The following is a 17,500-nucleotide window of genomic DNA, read 5'->3' on the forward strand; positions in this document are numbered from 1 at the left end:
GTTATGGTACTCTACCTGTCTGCACTGGGAAACAAATCCAGTGTTAAAGGTGCAGTGTGTAATATGACATCATCAAGAAAGTTCTACAAAGTTCGAGAATGCAACGCTCCCTGGGTAACCCCAACCCTTTAGAATAATAACAGAAGCTACAGTGGCCTTCAAGGACAAGAACAATTCTAAATTTTAAACAATGCACCTGATGACATTCCAACTATGACACTTTCAAGATGGCGGCACTAGGCCTTGGTCCAAAATATGCAGAAATATGGACATATATGAGACCCTTTCTAAGAGAAAACATTTTTTTCAGCTATTATGCACTAAATTAAATGTACTTATGGATATTATAATTACTTTCTACAAAATCTGCTAGGAAATAAAACCCAAAATTCTACACACTGCAGGTTTAATACACAGCCTCAGCTCTCTGTAAAAAGGCATGTTGCTGCAGTAGCTACGGTGGGCCTCCCCTTTTGTTTACATACCAGTTTACAGAGCCTAGGTTGTATATTAACACTGGATTTTCTTTCATAGCACACACAGTACAGACAGGTAGTGGATCATGAGGAGATATTCACTGATTTTGAAGAAAAACAAGTGATTTTGGACAACAAGCGTCCTCCAGAATCACTGACTCCACCTTTAAAATGTCGCTGAGGAATAAAACAAACATTTGAAGCGATATGCAAACATTTGGGATCACCATGACGATCTCTGTGTACTGATAAACGGAGCAACAGACGGTACAACAACTGACACAAGGCAAGATGGAGATTTTTATGGTGTTGACTGACACATTCTGTCTTTGTCTTTTAAACGGTCACTGGAGACATATTTAATTTCATTTCATTTAACTTTTATTTATCCTCGCGAGACCAATTGAGGGGTATATCCTTAGCCTCATAGCATAATTGCCTAAATCATATTTATTCTACTCTACTTTTACTCTACATCTACTCTATTCTACATCTACATCTACTTTACCCTACTCTATAACCCTTAAAATATGACTTAGGCAATTATGCTATCAGGCTAACGATATGGGAATAATAATTTTAAAGCAGTTTTCTCAGGCGCTGAAAGGGGTGTCTGCCTCTGAGAGTGTGTCAGATGAAACATGGACAAACTATCCTCCACTGAGCCAACCTGAGTTAGTTTTTACATTTTTATTACTTCAATTTTTTTTGTTGTTGAAATGGGGCAGAGAGGGGAGTGACATGCAGAGAACGACCGCGGGCTGGAATCGAACCCGGGTCCGCTGCTGGCCGAGGCCCATGGGGGGGGGGGGACGCCCTGCCAACTGAGCTAAGGGCGCCCCTTTACTTCACATTCTGTCCTTGTGTTTTAAACAGTTGCTGGACACTTATAGTGGATCAGATAAGTGCTACAATATACTGTACATCACGACCAAACGTTATGTGATTGGTTGGCAGATCCAGAGTGGCACTGGGCAGATCCAATAGTTTTTAAACTTCAACAGACAACCCGCCTTCAAGTGAGTTTACGTTTGTCAATTGAGTGATTCCAGACCTTCTGTACAAATGAAATGAAGTACGATGGTCTGGTAGGACTTGGCTGCCGTTAACCCTCAAACCTCCTTTAAACTCAGATACAGAAAAACAGTGAAATTCCTCATTTCGCTGAGAACGCCTTAATTTTTCTACAGCTACTTCCTATATATATGTATATATGAATAGATGATAAAACGGTGTAAAGCCTCTGAGACACGCTGGACGGTAGATTTCCCAACATTCCTGGCTTTTTAAAGGTGCAGTGTGTAACTTTTGGTGTGTGTCAGAGAAGTGAAACATTTTCTAAGGTATATTCTCATAACTGAAATAAACAAACTTTCCTCACAGGGAAAATGTGATCCCTGGAACACTGTTTGAAGTTAGAAAGCTTCCTGAAAAGTTACTGTTTCACTGTTGTTGTTGTTTACAGCAGCAGGGCCCACAGTTTGGTTTACAAACATATTCTAGTCTTACGTTTGGTTCCAGGTTCCTCAGAATAATTTTGATTTATGATGATAGAATTATTTAATACTAAGAATTACATGTAGAGAAAATATGTTTAGTAAACTAACTGCAGGCTCTGTGAATGTAAACAAACCCCCTCCTCTGAAACTACACACTGCACTTTTAAGACTCTTCGTAGCAGCTGATGAAGCAGTTAAATACCTCTAGCAATGACACGTCTGTAACTTTAACCGCTAAACCCCTCAGACCACGGCGGCGTTTTCCTTCCACTAAAATCAAATCAAAAACAGTTTTCTACGGAGCCTCAGAGGGGACAAAAAGGAGAACATTTTAGTTTATTTTTATTGAGGCCATGCTTTACTACATTAAGCACTGGAAATGCAATTGAGTGTGCAGGAGATACAGTTCGTTCCCAAGTTTTTAATGAAACTCTGCAGCAAGTATTGAGGTTTGTACAGAGACTCGGAGGGGACAAAATTGAAAAATGAGTTTATTGAGGCCACGTTTTACTACATTGAGAACTGGAAATGCTATTGAGTTGTTGTACAAGATACAGTTAGTTTTAATGAAACTCTGCAGCTGCGCAGATGAGACACTTTCGGTTAAATTGTTTTTTAAGTGTTGATCGGATAATAATATTTTACACTTTTATTTGTAAGGATTGCAGAAATGTAATGAGTTGTACGTCCTCGTGGCCACAAATTAATAAACAATTTGGAACAAACTTTATCTGGTTTGTACCTGTTGCGTTGTTCTTGTTGCAGTAAAAAGAGGTCTCAATATACTTTTCTCTTTCTCTTTTATGAACACTCTGGGACTCCGTAGTTTTTGACCTTCAAAATAAGACAAATGAAATACATAAACAAGTGTCTTCTCGTTCGTTTTACTGTCATTTTTTTTGTGACCAAATCTTTCACTTTCTGCTGCTTTTATAACTTTTAAGGAGGTTTAATTGTTTCGAATAGTCTCCCTTATGTTTCTAAAAGCTATATTTGTTATTTTCAGTATATGTTTAAAAAATATATATACAGCTCTGGAAAAAATGAAGAGACCAGTCTGGATTTTTCTTCAATCTTCATCTCTACGTTACTTAATGGAAATGCTCTTTAATGACAATATTTTTTGGGGGGAATTTGGTAGAAATGTTGTCAGTAGTTTGTAGAATAAAAACCAAAATGTTCATTCTACTCAAACATATGCCTATAAAGAGTAAAACGAGAGACACTAGATATTTGGAGTGGTCTCTTCATTTTTTCCAGAGCTGTAAATCGAGTCTTTAATCTTAACTCCGATTGTCAGAGGAAAGGAAAACGCCGCCGTCTCTTAATCACTTCCACTCTACACTTTTCACTCCGCCGACTTTCTACAAATGTTTGAAAAAAATATTGTAAATAAAGTTTTAATAACGGTATATTTTCTAAGAAAAAAATAAAAAATTACAAAAACAAAATCAAAATAACTAAACATAGTGGAGCGGTTAAAGGCCTACTTCACCGGTTTGAATATGAAGGTGTATTGAATTCTGAGATCCTATGTAGTATAAATGTGCAAACAAAAAAAAACTTACTTTGTAAATATTACTGTGATGTCACAGTAAAAGACATCACAGTAATATTTACAAAGAAAGTTTTTTTTTAACCCTATATTTCTCTTTCTGTGATGTCACGAGAAAGAGAAATATAGGGTTAAAAAAAACACTCTTTCTGCCTTTTCTCAGGCTAGGATGAACCGATTTCAATTTTTTTCGCACATTTATACTACATAGGATCTCAGAATTCAATACACCTTCATATTCAAACCGGTGAAGTAGGCCTTTAAGTGCTACAATCTTTCAATTTGTGATACAAGCGTGAAAATTGGCATGAGCATGAGTCTCCATGGGGTACCTGACAAGAAAATTGTCCGAGACGAAATATGAAGATTTTTTTTTTTGTTGGCATTTTCAAGCTTTATTAGATAGTACAGAGTTGAGACACAGAGAGAGAGATAGGGGGGATGACCTGCAGTAAAGGTCCACGGGTCGGATTCGAACCCGCGACCACTGCAACGAAGGCCGGAGCCAATATGGTACGCACTCTATCCACTACGCCACCGGAGCGCCCGAAAAAAATAATAATAATTTAATGAAAAAACCCAATACATTTCTATGAGACATTTACAAATTCACAATTTCAAATGTCTCAAATGATCATTTTCTTGTCAAGTGACCCATGGACACTCATGCTCATGCCAATGTTCACGCTTGTATCGTCAACTGAAAGACTCTGATGAAAATAAGCACTTAGCCGCTCCGCTAACAGAAGAGTAAATACTCAGTGCTGCTGCGTTAATCCCTTGTAATGATTTTGAATTGTTTGTGTTTATATTTGACTGTTAAGAGATTTTTTTTTTACAAGTACATTTTTACAACTTTTTCTGATTTTTCTTTTTGTTATTTTACTGTTTCTGCTGCAAAAAGAAATGCATTATTTTTTTATTTTTTTAATGTAAAAAAAAAAGCTAATAAGGTTATAACTTTTTGCTGAATTTTAAGAGGTTATTTCATTATTGGCAGAGCTTTAAAAAATATTTAAAAAATTAAATTAGTTGAGAAAAATTACTGGAAAAATATTGTCCAACCACAAGGTGAAAATGAGCCTGCATGCCTAAATCTGGCACATTTAAATGTTGAGCTTTTGGTGCTTATGTTTAATAATGTGCGCTGTCCCTCCTAATCAAAAAAATGTAAAAGAAAAAAAAACATATTAATATTTATTTTTCTTTCATATTTTCCCATAAGAAAATAAACTCCCCAAATATGTCTTAAATTTTTGATTAATTGGCTTTAAAACAATTTATATAAAATCAGCCGTTTTCTTTCATGTCACCAGGTTTTTTTTTTTATTTTTTTGTTTTCTTTGCAGCAGAACATTTTAAAAGAATCTCAAGTCGTTTGTAAAAAATGAAAAGTTTAAATATTTTTCCGTTGTCTGATACGAGGAAGTTGTTTTGATGAATTATTTCTGTTCTGTGTTTTTATAATAAACGGTTGCAGTTTGTTTCTCTGTGTGTGTGTGTGTGTGTGTGTGTGCGCGTGTGTGCGCGCGTGTGTGTGTGTGTGTGTGCGTGCGTGCGTGCGTGCGTGCGTGCGTGCGTGCGTGCGTGCGTGCGTGCGTGTGTCTCATTCATACGGAAGAGTATTGGGCCACAGGGAAGTTGTTTTTATTATGCACTTTGAGAATAAAGACTTGCATAATGGGAATTTTTTTTATTTTATTTCTTTCTTCCCTCTTTCTTTTCCTTCTTTTTTCTTCCCCGTGGCCCTAATACATTTGTGTTCAACATCAAGAATCATTTAATACATTTCAGTTAACAAAGTGTTTGTGTTTTGCGATACAATTTGTGAAAAGTAAGCATCAGGAAATGGTTAGGATTTATTCATTTATTTATGCATTGTGGTAAAGACTGAATACAGTATTTCTATTCACCAAGAATACATCTAAATCAGCTAAAGTGAAATCAAGTGTAGGAGTCAGCCATCTGACTAACCATCTGGTGAATATAACATCCACCATCAAAAACAAACACTGATACAAATATTTTCTTTGTTTTATTAAGAAACACATTTTCTGCTCAAATTTGACAAAACGGCAAAAAGAAAATCACTTTATACAGACTGATGCAGTTTATGTAATGTACTCTTCAGCCTCTAGAGGGCGGTGGAGGGAAGATGATATTTATCATTAACCAAATACAGTCTGAAAGATGTAGTAAATTGTCCCTGCGATCCAAATCTCGTTCTTCTCTCTATTCTAAACACTACAGCTGATCATAAACAGCATCTAGTTAGGATGCAGTATGCTACAATTGGGACCTACTTTAACTTATTTATTGCATCCTAACATGGCTCCTTGAATTTGCCTGTTTCGTATATCATCGCTGGTTGTTTTCACTGGGAGGCTCAGTCCATGTGATGTAACTTCTGCTGCAGTGGATTGTGGGTCAGAACCTCCATAAAGCTGCTGGTTTCAACACTAAAAAAATCTCCACCGGATGTAGTAGGACATCTGGGTATTTTTCAGCGTGCTGCATCTGACATCATGTATTGGGACACTAACCCTGCGTTCCAATCCCCATACTTTCTGCTATTTAGTTTGGTAGAAAAAAGATTTAGGATGTCCTGATTCTTGTGGCCAGATTTAGTATGGTAAGAAATAACAGCATCCTATTTGGGTGATTCTCACCCACAATCAAAAGTATGTCCCAATAGTATGCATACTGCATGCTAACTAGATTATTTTTACGGTCAGATGTAGTATGTAGAATAGAAAAAAGAAAGAGTATGAGATTTGGAACGCAGGGTAAATCTTTTCCTGGTCATACTAAATAGCAGAAAAGGATGGGGATTGGAACATAGGGAGTATTTAACTTTTTTAGCACATTTTGAACTTTTCAGATCTTTCAGTGTTTGCGATGTCGCTCTCTGTCCGTGTCTCTCCGTCTGTCTCTGTCGCGGTCACTCTCTCGTCTCCTCTCATATTCTCCGTCTCTGTTGGAATAGATTCATTATACATTTATTAATAAAAACAACCAAAAAACACATATAATATAATTAATTCTTATTATTATAAACATACATACAAAAGGAAAATTTAAAAAGAAACAAATTTGAAATAAAAAAAATTAAGAAAAAAAACGCCCAGATCCATGTAAGAGCGTGGTTTTATTTCAACCTTTATTTCTACAGGTAAATCCCATTGAGACCGAAGACTCTTTTTCAAGGGAGACCTGTTTTCCTTTCCCACGTTACCATTTACACACTCACACATACACAGATAGCAGCAGGCTAACTATCGACATTCACACGAGTGAAGTGTCTTGCCCAAGGACACAACAACCATGACACAGGTGGCAGGGCGGGGATCGAACCTCCAACCCTTTGATCATCGGCCGACCTGCTCTACCACCTGAGCCACAGTCGCCCATAACTGGTCGATAATGTTTTAAAATGCTGTAAAGGAAAGAATTCTCACCTCTCTGTGTCTCGTCTTCTGTTGCTTTCTCTGTCTCCATCGTTTTCTCTCTTTCTCTCATAGTCTCCGTCTCTAGGCAACAGAAATATAACATATTATAAATATATAGAGGACCTTAACATTTATTTTTATTTTTAATTATGCAGGTTGTGTGGATAAAAAAAAATACAAAAGATTGTAAGGATTACATTTACATTAAAGGTGAAGTATGCGGTTTATTTATGTTAATATAAGTGTTAAATCGCTCTTTATTCATACAGTGATCACTTACATAATGTTTATTTATGTTAATATAAGTGTAAAATCGCTCTTTATTCATACAGTGATCACTTACATAATGTGCGCGATTCATAAAGCCGATCTCTCAGTCAGCTGCTTTGCATGTAATTGGCAAATAAACTTATTGTAGTATCCCGAAATTTTTATCCAATCAGAAGAGAGAACGCTACAAACCAACACTCGTCTCACTCATATATAGTATATACACTCCATGGTCTCACTGCCGGTGCACGCCAGAGCAACAGATGGGTGAATGTGTATGCGCCTACAATGGCGGAGCAGGTAAAAATCCTTCCCAATGTCTGTTTTGATGGTTTTTATCATGTTTTATCACACTTATGGATCTGAGATGATGCTAGATAACTCACTGCTTGAAGACCGCAGTGCATTAATGTGGTGACGTAGGGACGAGCGAGGGGACTGCTAACTGCAGTAACTGACAGGAAGTTAGCTAAACTGGATCGCTAATGTAACCAAAATTCGGAGCCAAAAACGTAAAAACTATATCTTACACGTGACAACTTGTTAGTACTTTGTAGACATATTTCCACTGCTTAAAGTAGAAAAAAATTCTCACCTGTCTGTATCTCGCCTTCTATCGTTCTCTCTGTGTGTCTCTCTCGTTCTCTCTCTCTCTCCGTCTCTCCTCCTTTCTTCCTGCCTCTCTCTCTCTCTCCCTCCGTTCTCTTGTTTAACCGGCGGAGATCTGGAACGTGGTTGTCTTGACAGCGGCCGCGGTTGTTGTGTGTGTGTTTGTTGTCTTGATGGCGCCCCCCTCTGGTTGTATTTGTCATAAGCGGCGTCTTGTTTTTCCTCTTTCACTTGGACGGATGGAGAGACTCGCGGAGGAGAAGGAGAGGAGGAGGAAGAGGAGGATTTCGCCCTCTCTCTCTCTTTCTCTCTCTTCTTCTCCTTCTTTTCTTTCTTCTTTTTCTTCTTCTCTTTCTTGTCTGGAGGCAGAAAAACAGTGAAAAGGGTTAGGATTAAAAAGAGTGTTGTTTTACTAGTGTTTATCAGGGAATCTGAAAACCACTTTAAAAGGTGCAGTGCGTAACTTTGGCTGTGTCAGAGAAGTGAAAAATGTCTAAGGTTATTCTCATAACTGAATAAACAAACAAAGTTAAAACAGCTTCTTTAAAAGTTACTGTTTCACTGTTGTTGTTTACAGCAGAAGGGCCCACAGTTTGGTTTGGCTCTGTGAATGTTAACAATATCAGACAACAATTTCTACGCCAGCTGTTGTTCCTGGGTGAGCGTATATACCCATGACAAAGGCATTAAGAAAAACTATATAAAAATATCATTCTTTGCACTGATGGTCTCGTTTGCTGTTACATGTAATTTATGATCATCAGAGGAAAAATTAGACTGTTTCAGAAATATTTAAAAGTTCCTCGTAGCACCTTTAAACATACGATAAACAGGAAGTGAGGTCACCTTTCTTGCTCTTCTTCGTTGGTATTTCGTCCTCCTCCTCTGAGTCCTCCAGGGCGTCGGAGGCTTTGGGAGCGCAGCCTTCGTCTCTCAGCTGTTTGGTGATGTCATCAATGTCCTCGTGCTCTTTGGGAGGTTTGTAGTCTTTAACGTGGTCCACACGGATAGTACGGCCTTTAATCTGAGAGAGAGACAGGCACACACACACACACACACACACACACACACACACACACACACACACACACACACACACACACACACACACACACACACACACACACACACACACACACACACACACACACACACACACACACACACACACACACACACACACACACACACACACACACACACACACACACACACACACACACACACACACACACACACACACACACACACACACACACACACACACACACACACACACACACACACACACACACACACACACACACACACACACACACACACACACACACACACACACACACACACACACACACACACACACACACACACACACACACAGCAATTGAAATATCACCAAAAGTACTTAGATTCCCAACCAGGATACACTGGTTAAAATTGCTTTACGAAGTTTGTATGGAATAAAAAATTTTGTGAAATGCTAAATATTACTAATTACTAATTTAATCACGACATTTTAAAAAATGCGATTGACGCCAAAAAAAGAATTATCCTATGGCAGCCCTAGTTCTGCTTTGTAAGTTAATTTGACTATAAAAGAAGTATTGTGTGTGTGTCTGTCTGTCTGTCCGTCTGTCTGTCTGTCTGTCCGTCTGTCTGTCTGTCCGTCCGTCTGTCTGTCTGTCTGTCCGTCTGTCTGTCTGTCTGTCTGTCTGTCTGTCTGTCCGTCCTGGTGTGTGTCTGTCCGTCTGTCTGTCTGTCTGTCTGTCTGTCTGTCTGTCCGTCCTGGTGTGTGTCTGTCCGTCTGTCCGTCCGTCCGCCCGTCCGTCTGTCTGTCCGTCCTGGTGTATGTCTGTCTGTCTGTCTGTCTGTCTATCTGTTACCTTGATGCCGTTGAAGTTGTCCACAGCCAGTATGGTGCTCCTCTGATCCTCGTAGCAGATGAAACAGAATCCTTTAGACTTCCCTGTTTTCTTATCACGCACAAGGTTTATATTAACGATTTCTCCATATCTGAAAAATATAAAAATAAATGCAATAAATATGAGATTTCAGGGAAAGCAGAGAAGTTTAAACAGATATGTCAGCCTTTCCTGGACTATATAACAGTACTGAAGGGACCTACATGACACCTCGTTGACTTTTTATTTTCTGCTTAACATTTATAGTTTAAACAATGTCCTTAGAAACCTGTAAAGTAGAGTACGCCATGTTAGTTGTTTATTTTATTTTTGTGTTATTTTTTTTAGTTCTGTGTTTATGATCTCTCTCTAAAAAAATAAATAAAAATAAAGTATTAGTATTTAAATAAAAAAATAAAAAACGAGGGCTGTCAAACTAACGCGTTAATTTCGATTAATTAATCACAGAAAAAAATATGCGTTAAAAAAAAAATTAACGCAGATTAATCGCGTTTCTATAGTTTTTTTTTTTAATCGCTTGACATCCCTAAAAAACTCAAATATAAGGAAAGGTGAGTTCAGGAGCTCTTAGAAAGTGTGGGAAGATAATAAATAAATTAAGTGTTAAAATGTACGTACTGGGAGAAAACACAGATGATGTCGCCTTCAGTCAGCTCGTAAGGAAATCCACCTGTAAAAAAAACAAAACAGACTTTATTCTCTCTTAAAGCAACAGTGCGTAACATTTTTATATAAATTAATGTTGGTTACATTCAAGCCATCGTCAAATGAGTTGACACAAAGTTGATTAAGCCTATTATCAGCTCCACAAAACTCTGTGTATTTCTCAGTATAGCAGCGTTTACAAACTGGTGTTGCCTCGTAAAACACACACACACACACACACACACACACACAGGGCCGACGGACTGGGTAGACAAGGTATACAGTAGGGTTGCTGGACGGGTCCCGGGATTTCGGGATTCCCGTGAAATGAGTCAGTCCGGGAGTACCGGAAATTGGCCGCGGGACCCGTCCTCCCGTTTTTTTTTTTTTTTCGTTTTTTTTGAGGGGGGATATATTTTTAAATATTATTTAGACAGGCAGGCATACGAAATACCAGCGCCTCTACAATACTGAAAGTGCTGTGTCCGAGGAAGAGTCTGATGATACCCAAGAATATGCGTATCAGCCAGAGCCAAGCGAGCAGACGATGACCCAGAGCCTTACTGCACATCTGCAGCAGGCAGTCATTAGCCTCGTTAGAGATGTCGCCGTCTTGCTCAGACCTGCGCAATTATGACGCTCGGCTTGCTGAGCGCACAGCATTTTTGTTGTGCGCTCAGCAAGACGGGCTTCATAGTTGCGCAGGTCTGAGCAAGACGGCTCCAAGTCGAACGAGGCTAATGACTGCATGCAATGTCCCGAGCCAGACCAGAAGTATGGGAATGACCTCCACAAAATAATTTCAAACGAGTTTGCGCTCTTCGAGGCAACCAAAGAGCGACCCAAACACCTGCAGCAGCTCTACTCTGCACTTTCCACCATACAGCCGACGTCCGTGGAAGAAAGAGCGTTCTCGGTGTGCGGTCAGTTCGTGACAAAGCTCAGAAACAGGCTGAGCATGTTTCTTGAAGTCACACTTCATGAAAATAAAAGAAAGGAAAGCTGGAAAGTAATCTTGCTTAGCGTGTCAGTTTGAATAGGCTGTTAGTTCTGTCATGTCTTATTTCACACGTTAAGAGCAATCGGTAGTGCATTTTTTGTTATTTGCCTATCCTTTGGAAAATATTCAATTTAAACTGATTTCGTTCATAGAAATAAAAATAGATTGTTTGAAATACATTTGTTCGCCGAACACCGTTTTTTGGCCATGTTTTGATATTGAACCTCTGTGAAACATTTTTCGTATTTTCTTCATAAAAACACCGTTTTCAATAGGCCTATTTAACTTCTGGAAAATATTTTGCCTAATTTGAATGGCTTTTCTTCATGTTATTTAAGTAGAAATAAAACGTGATGTAATATAGCGGTGTTCTGCTGCATATTTATCTATTGGCATTGATTTAGTCCCATTAAAGTAGTATTAAAGGGCAATAATGGTTTCAACGGGAAATCCCGGGAAATCCCGTGAGGAGCTCTGAAATCCCGGGATTTGAAAAGGGGCCATTTCGGGAAATTTCAGCAACCCTAGTATACAGTCGTGGGGGGGCCCAAGGCAGAGGGGGGCCCATTAAAAAAAATTTTTTTTTTTTTTTTTTTTTTTTTTTTTTTTAAACAAGCTAAATGTGTGGCCCCGATCTTTGAAGGCCCTGAACAATGCCATTCCAAAAAAAGAAATAATTGACTGGCTCGTGATAGGCCCCTGACCCTTGCAAGGAGATCAGGGGCCTGCGCATGACTAAGCCATGTATGCGGGAGAGTAAGCAGGAGCAAGCCAACATTGAATTGAACTGGTGGCGAAAATAAACGCAGCGATGTTTCTATGGGGATATTTAGCTGTACAGAAATAAGTGCTGGCAAAGCTAGAACAGTTTAAGACTCCACATCACTGTGGCAACACAACCTATCTATCAGCTCAGACAGCGCAAAGAAAAGTCTGATGAATACATGAGAGTGATGGCCCAGGCAAGTTTCAGTAAGTTTAAAGAAGTGCCACACTGTTACTGCCTTTGAAATGCATTTCGACATTTTAAGGGGAAAACACATTGTATTTATTATTTCAACTATTGAGTTATTTGTAGAACAGCATGCTAGTGTAGGCCAACAAGATTGATTTTCTGAATTTTCAATGCTGCTTTATTTTTATGTTTTAAATTGGGAAAGACATGTTCCAAAACAACCTGTATTTAAAAAGAAATCAAGCAAGTAGGCTAATAATAACCATTAATTAATTATAGGCTATCGCATCACAGTAGGCCTATTGTCCACAATAATCACAGCCCCCCATCCATAAAGGAACTTTAAAAAGTTTAATTTGCACTTGATGTGCCTACACAAGTGTATGGTCTATTATTTGTATTTAGTGTGTCTGCATAGTATTGCACAAAAACAGTAGAAGTTTTCTTTAATTGTGTTTTGTACTGTCTGTAAAATTATACTTGCACATAGCAAACAAAATTGCACATCTGTATTCAAATAAACAGTTGTTTATTTCTATAGTGCGCATTGGCATCTTTGAGCAAAATACCCCCAAAATTTTCGCCGCGGCGCTTTGCGCCGCGCCTCCTGTGACCACCTTGACTAAGACATATTCTGGGGGAAACACTGGTAAAAGTAATGATTTGGTCATTCATCAGATGAAATATTGTGGAGTTGTCTGGCTCAGAGAGACATGTGTATTGTAAGACCGCTTTTCAGGGGGCCCATCAGGACTTTTTGTATAGGGGCCCAGAATTTGGTGCTACGCCCCTGCACACACACACACACACACACACACACACACACACACACACACACACACACACACACACACACACACACACACACACACACACACACACACACACACACACACACACACACACACACAAATAACAACATAAAAGGCAGATATATTTACCGATGAATATCCACGCGCTGTCTTTGTATTCTAGATGCCAGGAGACGGTGTCCTTCACGCCCAGTTTGGCCTCGCGCTCATTCAGTTCGTTGATCAGTTTCACCTTCGTCAACGGACTGAAAACAGACACAAACATTCACTTGTCATGATTTGCAGGATTACTATATACATCATTTTCCACTTCAGAATTCCATACATTTCCAGACTCAAATTTTTTCCAGTGCTAGAAGAAAACAAAGATTTTGCCTGCAGTATCTCGCCTTAAGAGGAAAAGTACACATATGAGAGACTGGTGAATGTATTTCTTACAAAGGTAAGGATTCAGACACTAATCAGTCTCTAAATGTTGAATTTAAAACCATCCTATCTCACAAAAACTGGTCGTGACAAACCATAACATGAACTACTCATAATTATTTTCAATTAAATAGTCAAATACAAACTGATTTTTCTATGCCGAATACTTAAAATATGCTGTTAATGCTTTATTACAATGTTAGATGTGAGGTTTGATAGCGTATTTTTACACGCCGATTAAAAATAGATGTTGAATTGTGACTTATTTGAATGGGATTCGGCGCCGCTCGAATACACATGTAAACACATGTAGCATTAGATAGCTGTTAGCACTGGTTAGCCGTTTAGGCGTAAATCTAGGGATATATGCTTGTTTGAGAGTATGAATGAAAGCCGAATGGTATATAAAAACGTATACAATGATTTAAATGTGGAATAGTTAACTTACTTCATGGTGAGACGTGTTTACTGGACAGAAGCGGATGCTGCTGTGGTCGAAAAAAATTGTACTTCCGGACTTCCGTATTGATTCTCGCCTCTTTTGCCGCCTGCTGTTTGGATGGTTTTACTACACTAAACTTGTGTTTATGCGACTGAATAACCCAACAAAATAATGTTTAAACGTTAAATAAAGACATCTGATACCCAAAAACAATCTTGGGTATTTAACAGATATGTATCTCACACAAAATATATATTATTTAGCGTAAAAACCGTAAAAACATTTGATGTATCCGCCCGTGCATTAGATGGCGCTGTGAAACTTTCCGCCATTTTCTTTTGACCCGGTTTGTAAACATTACAACAGTCTGTCAGTTGAGACCGTTGAGAGGGCAGAAAGAAAGCTAATGCTAATAACAGACTTTAAAATTACATTTCACTGGACCTTTTAATACTTAATTTAACTGTTTTATTCGTAAAATAGACCCGTGTTATGTAGTGTATCATGGTATACTCTCATTTGGATTATTTGAGGTTTTAGTTGCTGTTATAGAAGGCGTTTATAGGTATTTTGGTAGCTATGTTATCATATTATTCCAAGCCACCGATAGCAGCATATAACTAGCTTTATTTACCATTCATGGCGTAGTAACAAATACCTGTATAATAGAATAAATAAATATATATGTAATCTATCATTTCAAAGGATTTACCGGTGTTTCACTGAGGGTAAGTACAGTTACAGACATGTATATACGTAGTAACAAGTATCTTCGCATGCTCATTGTTGTCGCCTGAACTATTTTACAACTTTATCCTATGTAATTCATTTTTGATCGTTTTCAAGCTACAATAATCAGGTTAAGAACATGTTGAAGGATTTTCCTGACTCGTTTGGACCTGACGATGAATTCGGCACAAGTTAATTCAGACTTTCCTCATGTCAAATTATCCACAGTAAAGCTGAACATTGTAGATATTTAAAATTATTAATTAAAAGGTAAATAATTAGTCCGTATAAGTTGTTTTACGTCGGAATGGAAGGCGGTTCCCGTATATACATGGGGCAAGGGCAAATCAGACAATTATTTAAATTGCATTTTCATTTTGTATTTTATATTTCCACATATAATTTTATTTACTGTATATTTCTTCATTTGGGAAAACTGAAAATAAAGTTTAAAATAATTGATTAATCAGAGTGAAGTATTCCTGACTGATTTTGTTGTAATTGTAAAATAAAAATAAAATAATATATTGTTTTTGTGTGTTGTTGTTTCTCAGCAGGATGATTTCCCAGTTCTTCATCTTGTCCTCGAAGGGCGACCACCTCATCTACAAAGACTGTATCCTCTATTCATCCCCCTGTAGCTACAAGATACATCAACATTATTGAAAACAATTTTTTTAATGAAAATATCAGATAGAAAGAACAAAAAAACTGAAAAAACTGTTGTTTTTTGGGGCCAAATACAAAATATACATTTGATTTTGTGTCACCACAGAAGATCAGTTTTTCTTCAGTTCTATCCTCTATTCATCCCCCTGTAGATACAAGAAACATCAAAACGATTGAAAATAACTTTTAAAGAAAATAACTGAAAAAATATTTTTAATTTTTGATTAAGATTTTTTTTTGACAATAACAAAAAAAACTATAGATAAGAGGCCATATACAGTACATAATAAGCATGCGTATGGTGTCACCTCAAAATATCAGATTTTCCTCTCAAAGGGCAGCCTTGAAAAAATGAAGAGACCACTCCAAATGTTCAGTGTCTCTCGTTTTACTATTTATATGCATATGTTTGAGTAGAATGGACATTTTGGTTTTATAATATAAACTACTGACAACATTTCTACCAAATTCCAATAAATGTTTTTGTCATTAAGAGCAAGAAAATCCAGACTAGTCTCTTCATTTTTTCCAGAGCTGTATATACTGTATTAGATATTAGAGAAAATGTAATACAACTGGTTTTGTCCTAAATAAATATGAATTCTTAACGTCCCCTTCAGTCCGTGGAGGAGCAGGAAATGACATCGTCGGCGTTTTCTATGAAAAGGTCACAGCCCTGACCGGAGACCAGCCTCCAGTCGTTATGGTAACACAGTGAGAGAGTGAGTGAGTGAGTGAGAGAAAGAGAGAGAGAGAGAGACAGACAGACAGAGTGAGTGAGTGAGTGAGTGTGCGTTTGTGTGGCTCTATGTTGTGTGTGTGTGTGTGTGTGTGAAGGGTGGGTGATTGATTGATTGTGTGTGTGTGTGTGTGTGTGTGTGTGTGTGTGTGTGTGTGTGTGTGACATTCAAATTAAGCCTTACATGTCAGTCTTATTTACAAACCTTTTGTTGTGTTTGTGTTTTTCTTCAGACTCACAAAGATCTGGACTTCGTTCACGTGCGTCAGGGCGGGCTTTACTGGGTCGCCACGACTACAGCTGACTCCTCCCCCTTCACCGTCATAGAGTTCCTCAACAGGTAAAGGTGTTTATATACATTTAGTTATTTATTTATTTACCCTTAGGTGTTTTCACCACGCCAGCTGTTGTTCCTGGGTGAGCGTATATACCCACGACAAAGGCATTAAGAAAAACTATATAAAAATAGCATTCTTTGCACAGATGGTCTCGTTTGCTGTTACATGTAATTTATGATCATCAGAGGAAAAAATGAGACTGTTTCAGAAATATATTTAAAAGTTCCTCGTAGATACTTCAAGAGTCATTAGTAAAAGTTGGAATTCTTTGGAATAATATTTATAAATATTATTGATCATGAATGTGTTCTGTTCATTATTTTAAATGTCGTCTTTTAAAGGCGCATTTAGTTGTTTACTCAATAAAGTCTGAACCTAACCTGTAATAGTCATCATGTCATAATATATTTGTTGATTAAAGGTGAAGTGTGTAATATGACATCATCAAGAAAGTTCTACAAAGTTCTAGAATGCAACACTCCCTGGGTAACCCCAACCCTTTTGAATAATAACAGAAGCTACAGTGGCCTTCAAGGACAAGAACAATTCTACATTTTAAACAATGCACCTGATGACATTCCAACTGTGACACTTTCAAGATGGCGGCACTAGGCCTTGGTCCAAAATATGCAGAAATATGGACATATATGAGACCCTTTCTAAGGGAAAAAATAATAATTCAAAAAATTTTTTTCAGCTATTATGCACTAAATTAAATGTACTTATGGATATTAGAATTACTTTCTACAAAATCTGCTAGGAAATAAAACCCAAAATTCTACACACTGCAGGTTTAACTGCCAACTGGTAATAAAATGTATAATGTTTATCTACATGTGTCCCCAGGTTGGCAGCTCTGGTTAAAGACTACTGTGGATCTCTGTCTGAGAAATCTGTTCAGATGAACTTTGCTTTAATCTACGAACTGCTGGACGAGGTCGTGGTGAGTGAGAAGTTAAAAGACT

At 37.8% G+C, this 17,500-nt stretch overlaps 2 protein-coding genes across 2 annotated transcripts in view; one reads left to right on the plus strand and one right to left on the minus strand.

Moving 5' to 3' along the window:
- Positions 1-5,401: 5,401 nt before the first annotated feature.
- rbmx2 (RNA binding motif protein X-linked 2) lies at positions 5,402-14,144 on the minus strand. The gene is made up of 8 exons (XM_080040994.1): positions 14,067-14,144; positions 13,322-13,437; positions 10,399-10,450; positions 9,742-9,871; positions 8,705-8,882; positions 7,845-8,217; positions 6,989-7,060; positions 5,402-6,504 (listed from the first exon to the last, which is right to left on the minus strand). The coding sequence occupies exons 1-8, from the start codon at positions 14,069-14,071 to the stop codon at positions 6,417-6,419; spliced, it is 1,014 nt and encodes a 337-aa protein (XP_079897120.1). The 5' UTR covers positions 14,072-14,144; the 3' UTR covers positions 5,402-6,416.
- A 411-nt stretch (positions 14,145-14,555) lies between these two features.
- The window catches only part of ap4m1 (adaptor related protein complex 4 subunit mu 1), a 16,365-nt gene continuing 13,420 nt past the window's right edge, over positions 14,556-17,500 (plus strand). Inside the window, exons 1-5 of the mRNA XM_080041016.1 lie at positions 14,556-14,788; positions 15,344-15,405; positions 16,079-16,164; positions 16,431-16,537; positions 17,382-17,478. Coding sequence (XP_079897142.1) covers positions 15,348-15,405; positions 16,079-16,164; positions 16,431-16,537; positions 17,382-17,478 — 348 coding nt within the window. The 5' untranslated portion in view covers positions 14,556-14,788; positions 15,344-15,347. The remainder of the gene's footprint in view (positions 14,789-15,343; positions 15,406-16,078; positions 16,165-16,430; positions 16,538-17,381; positions 17,479-17,500) is intronic.

This window comes from Ammodytes marinus (genome assembly GCF_949987685.1).
Source record: "Ammodytes marinus genome assembly, chromosome: 14".
Classification (NCBI taxonomy): Eukaryota; Metazoa; Chordata; class Actinopteri; order Uranoscopiformes; family Ammodytidae; genus Ammodytes; species Ammodytes marinus.

Excerpts from the sequence above, each read along its gene's own strand:
- rbmx2 (XM_080040994.1), bottom strand. Across the intron at positions 9,872-10,398 it reads ATCATCTGTGTTTTCTCCCA|ATATGGAGAAATCGTTAATA; the intron begins GTACGTACATTT and ends TATATTTTTCAG. Across the intron at positions 6,505-6,988 it reads AGAAGACGAGACACAGAGAG|AGACGGAGAATATGAGAGGA; the intron begins GTGAGAATTCTT and ends CTATTCCAACAG.